The sequence below is a fragment of the Sinohyriopsis cumingii genome, chromosome 19 (assembly GCF_028554795.1).
Source record: "Sinohyriopsis cumingii isolate HCF-2022 chromosome 19, ASM2855479v2, whole genome shotgun sequence".
Lineage (NCBI taxonomy): Eukaryota > Metazoa > Mollusca > Bivalvia > Unionida > Unionidae > Sinohyriopsis > Sinohyriopsis cumingii.
In genome coordinates, this window is record NC_142979.1 from 14,037,078 (window position 1) to 14,043,077 (window position 6,000).

Here is a 6,000-nt window from a genome sequence, read left to right on the forward strand (position 1 = left end):
TCATCATCTCAACCACCACATCATAACACGAGAAAGCTGTACTTAATCATCATCTCAACCACCACTTCATAACATGAGAAAGCTGTACTTAATCATCATCTCAACCACCACACCACCACATCATGAGAAAGTTCTACTTAATCATCATCTCAACCACCACACCATAACTTGAGAAAGCTGTACTTAATCATCATCTCAACCACCACACCACCACATCATGAGAAAGTTCTACTTAATCATCATCTCAACCACCACTTCATAACATGAGAAAGCTGTACTTAATCATCTCAACCACCACACCACCACATCATGAGAAAGTTCTACTTAATCATCATCTCAACCACCACTTCATAACATGAGAAAGCTGTACTTAATCATCTCAACCACCACACCACCACATCATGAGAAAGTTCTACTTAATCATCATCTCAACCACCACACCAACACATCATGAGAAAGTTCTGCTTAATCATCATCTCAACCACCACTTCATAACATGAGAAAACTGTACTCAATCTTCATCTCAACCACCACTTCATAACAGAGAAAGCTCTACTTAACCATCTCAACCACCACTTCATAACAGAGAAAGCTCTACTTAATCATCTCAACCACCACTTCATAACTTGTGAGAGCACTACATTTAGCCATTATCTCAGTTACTGCATCATAACAAGGGAGAGCATTATATTTGGCTACTGCATAACAAGGGAAAGCTCTACATTTGGACATTATGTTATTCCATCATAACAAGGGAAAGCACTACATTTAGTCATTATCTCAGGTATAATTCCAGGTAATTAGTTACAGTATTATGATGCGGTAGCTGAGATAATTAGTTATAATTCCAGGATAATTAGCAACAATGTTTGGCTTGCTTAATTTTTGTAAGAGTTACTGCCCATTTGGATTTGCATCATAATGTTGTAGGGTTGGGTGGTGGGGGTATATTTACATAAGCAAATTGCTCAGTATTCCTCATATTTTGGTTATACTGCAGTTTTTAACATTGTTCATACAAAATTTAATTCTTTCCAAATCAAAAATATTTTTGTAAACATGATTAATGAAATAGTGCCATGATTTGAAGTTTCAGATATCGTGCAAGTCGTCTATTTTCTGTATACAGATATACCTATTGGTAGTGGCCACTGATGGGAAAAAGGCCAAAGTGTCCTTTTTATACAGGTGACCTCTGTGTGCAGGTTCACATTTTAAACTTAATATTTGAATTTATACCACCAATGCTATGCATCAAATACAGTTATTATTATTATTAAATTTATTATTATTATTACTGCATTATCAGCTGATTTAGCTATGATCTCTATTCAGCAATAAATATAAAATACAGGTAGATGCTGTTCTCTCCCAAACTCCACATAAAATCACTCTCATGCTTCCTTTAATCCAACCTGTAAATTAAACCATCATTGACAGCTGTTCATACTTCACACAGTATCTGGATTAACCACTTGCTCAGCTCCCAGAGATCATAAGACGGCCAGCTTATGAGAAAGGCATGTGATAAATTGGTAAAGATTGACACAATTTATATAGAAAATTTGTAGCAGGGGGATGAGATTAGAATTACCATTGAGACCATGTAACTGTTATATAAAGATGACTTTGGACAGATTTGACCATTTAAATTTTTCAGCACTCTAGCAGGTCTCACTAATCCAAGAAGCTATTGTAGTAAATCTGTTCTGCATTCAAATGTATGTCAGTAATTGGAAATTTTTATATAGTCCTGCTGGAAACCAGTTTTTTTTTAAAATCTTTACACTTAAATGCAGAGTATTAGTCACTCTTTTGTTGTATTTCCAAGGGTCAAGGACGCAATTACTCGATTAAGAATTTTTTTTTCAGGGTCTGAACAAGAGAGACTTGCTGAGGGAGATTTTGCCATTGATGGCCACCAATTTGAGTTTGCAGAGGCTTTACACAGAGTATCATGACCAGCTTGAGTCAGTCACATGATAATATCCCAGTCTGGCCTATTGGGATGCATACAGAAATTTGTAGAAGTTGTTAGTGTACAGATGACTCAGGATCATCCAGATGCTCATAATCTTGATTATAGTTCTGCTGGGCAGCACAGACCTTATAGATGGCTGTACATGACATTCAGACTTTAATTCCACCAAGTCTTCACTTTGCCTTCAACATGGAATTGAGCAATTTGATTAGATGAACATTAAAGTTTTATTTAAATCTGAACAATCTAATTTCTCATGCTCATTTGAAAGATTGCTTTGAACTTTTAAGACATTTTCAGTATCACTGAAATGCTTATAATTTATGTGTTTATTCAGTCATTGTGAAACATATTTGTCAACTAATTTTGACAGTTTTGGGTACCAGCAGCTAATATAACATCTAAAACATTTTACACGAGTGTCTTTAGAAATTTTTCAGGGATCATTTTTATATAGCAGGTTGGCTGAGGAAACTTTGGGGGGAGGAAAAATATATCCCTTCCCGTATATGTGTTAGGCATCATCTTATATTTTTATCAACCACATGATGTTATTCATAATTTGAATGTATAGACAAACAACAGTGTTAAATTTTAATATATTAAATCAGCTTTAGATTAAATTAGGCCTTGTTAACAGTTCATTTTAGTTTTCAGTCTCATAAGACATTTTGTAAAACAAAATCATGTTGACGTCATTTTGAATTCATTTGTATGCTTTCTTATTTTTTAATCATTCAGACTACATATTAGTATTTCATTTTGCACTTGCAAGTTAATGTCAAGTGTTTGCTGTATTTACACCCCCAAAGTTAATGTCAAGAGTCTGCTGTATTTACAGCGCCAAAATTATTGTCATGGATCTGCCATATTTACAGCCCCAAAATTAATGTCAAGTGACTACTGTATTTACAGCCCCAAAATTAATGTCAAGGTTCTACCATCTTTACAGCACCAAAGTTAATGTCAAGAGTCTGCTGTATTTACAGCCTCAAAATTAATATCAAGTGTCTACTGTATCTACATCCCCAAATTAATATAAAGTGTCTACTGTATTTACAGCCTAAAAATTAATGTCAAGTGACTATTGAGTCAAGAACATTGCTTATTTGCACTTTCCCACAATATTGAATTTATTTCGGGATCTAAATGCAACAAAACAAGCACAGGATTTTTCACTGCTTTTTCAGATTCTGTTGTATTTTTAACCTAATTAAATTTAAACAGATACTGACAGCTAAATCTGGGAATATATATGTATGGTGCCAAAGGTCACTGGTTCAGCTGGAAATCTTTGTGGAAAAGAAAGAAAAAACAAACAAACACTGCACCAAATAGTTTTGATGCTAGGTTGCTCTAAATATTTTGCAAAATGAGTGCAAAATAAGCAGTGGTTATCACTTTAATACCAACAGATAATTGTGTTAAATTTATACTGCCTGAATGAGTTTATGAGTTATTACAAAGCATATAAAGCCTGTTTCAGCACCTTGATTTGATCATGGCTACTATATATATATATATATATATATATATATATATATATATATATATATATATATATATATATATATATTACAGTGAACTATAAATCTCATATGAAAGTCTGCCTGTGTATGTTTCGATCAAACCTTTTGGAGACCATTGTTTGTCTTGCCTGCATTAGCCAGCAACTTTGTGACAGCATTGTCCACAGCTTGTGTTGAATCTTTGTGTTCAAGTTTTTGCAAGGAGGACATAGTGGAGGGTACATCTTAGTATGTTGTAGTGCCAGTATGCTGATTTAGACAAAACCTGTCGTTTTACACTTTTGATGTAAGAGTTTTTTCTGAAGCTGCTTAGAATTTGCTTTTTCAGTTTAGGTCCTACATCAGGCTTTTATTTAGCTATGGTTTTCTTAGAATTAAAATGGCCTAAAAACAGTCTATTACCAAAAATTAAAGACCACAGACAAGGATGTAAACCATTAAGCAGTATGTGGTACACTTGTTCTTTATTAGTTGCCACTGTTCAATATGTGGTATATGCCATATATTTTGTGAGCACAATTTGCTTTATCATTACTTGTATTGATACAAAGGTGGAGACTTTTAGTAAACTTCAATAAATTATGTTTTAAATTTGATTTTTGTCGTCATTGTCACACATTTGACATTTTGTCCATGTTTGAAGGTCTAGTGTTACTAAGCTTTTTTCACCTTTGTGGCATCCATACAGTTTAAAAGTGAAAAAAGTGTAAATATGAAAGTATCAGACAAGTTTGAGTCATTATTCATTTTAGAGTACCTTGTACAATTAGCAGCTACGTCAGTTACATTACCTAGTCAAAATGGGATTAAAAAGATTTGGAGATTTGATTGGAATGAAATTATTCTTGAATCTCTCAAAACGATGAAGATCTTGATAGTATGGCATAACATAATGGTCCTTTGAAGATCTTAATACTATGGTATACCATAACATATTGGTACTATGAGGGTCTTGATAGCATGGTATAACATGATGGTACTGTGAGGGTCTTGATAGTATGGCATAACATAGTGGTCCTTTGAGGATCTTAATACTATGGTATACCATAACATATTGGTACTATGAGGGTCTTGATAGCATGGTATAACATGATGGTACTGTGAGGGTCTTGATAGTATGGCATAACATAGTGGTCCTTTGAGGATCTTAATACTATGGTATACCATAACATAATGGTAATATGAGAATCTTAATAGTATTGTATACCGTAGTGGTACTGTGAAGGTCTTGATAGAATGCTATAAAATACAGGTACTATAAAGACCTTGATACTATGGTATAACATTCTGGTGTTATGAAAACTTTGGTACTATGAAGACCTTGGTAATATGGTTTGACGTTCTAGTACTGTGAAGACCTCGATACTTTGGTATAACATTATAGTACTATAAAGACCTTGATACTACATTGTAACAATCTGGTACTATGAAGACCTTGATATTACAGTATGACATTCTAGTACTATGAAGACCTTGATATTATGGTATAACATTCTAGTACTAAGAAACTTTGATACTATTGTATGAGATTCTGGTACAATGAAAACCTTGATATGCCATAAGATACTGGTATTATGAAGGCATTATCTAACATACTGTACTATGGAGGTCTTGATAGCATTATCTAACATACTGTACTTTGAAGGTCGGGATAAAATGGTATAACATACTGTACTATGAAGGTCTTGATAGCATTATCTAACATACTGTACTAAGAAGGTCCAGATAGAATGATACAATACTGTTCTGTGAAGGTCTGGATAGAATGCTATAACACACAGTACTATGAAGGTCTGGATAGAACGGTGTAACATTCTGGTACTATGAAGGTCATAATTGAATGGTACAACATAATGGTACTATGAAGGTCATACTTAGTTCTTAAATTAAACCATGAAATTAAATACCCAAAATAATATGTTTTTGATAGAGATTGAACATGAAACATGTTTGATACATTTTTCTGTCAAACGCTTAGGCAGGACTTTAAAGAAGAAAAATGTCGAACACAAGATTTTTATTCAGAACGTTGCTGTTTTGTATTCAAGTAAGTGCTGCTGTGTTTGTATCAATAAATAATATTGATTTCCCATGTGATTTCACTATAATCATCAAATCATTAATCATGCAGTTGATAGAGAAATGGCAACTGCAGATCTCGGTCCAATTGCTTTTGTCATTAATAAAGTTTTACGTGGAGACTTTATAGTTAGTTTTCATTTATCTCGCTGAATTACAGGGTGGCAATACTGAATTTGTTAAAGGTTATTTTGTCTGCAGTTAACGACCTGCATTTGCATTAGTAAATGACTAAGGAAATTGACAAGGTGGCTAAAAATTTAGATAGCTGTTATTTTCATAGCATTGTAATTGTATGTAATTACTCCTTCTGGATTAATTGATAATAAAAGAAAAATTCTGATGGAGGAATTTGAGGGAAAAATTTTGCAATCAACATTTCATACACTGAAAGATCTGCATGTTTGCATT

The 6,000-nt window shown here is 33.5% G+C and overlaps 1 protein-coding gene across 2 annotated transcripts in view; it reads left to right on the plus strand.

Moving 5' to 3' along the window:
* Positions 1–5,711, plus strand: part of LOC149775158 (protein HIRA-like) — a 122,788-nt gene extending 117,077 nt beyond the window's left edge. The window contains exons 27-28 of one of the 2 annotated variants that reach the window (XR_016416578.1): positions 1,873–5,301; positions 5,340–5,711. Coding sequence is in view for 1 of the 2 variants with exons in the window: in XM_089944105.1 (XP_089800231.1) it covers positions 1,873–1,983 (111 nt within the window). In the remaining variant the exon portion in view is untranslated. Of the gene's footprint in view, positions 1–1,872 lie in introns of both variants that reach the window. The other variant, XM_089944105.1, reaches the window with a different exon arrangement.
* The last annotated feature ends 289 nt before the right edge of the window (positions 5,712–6,000 follow it).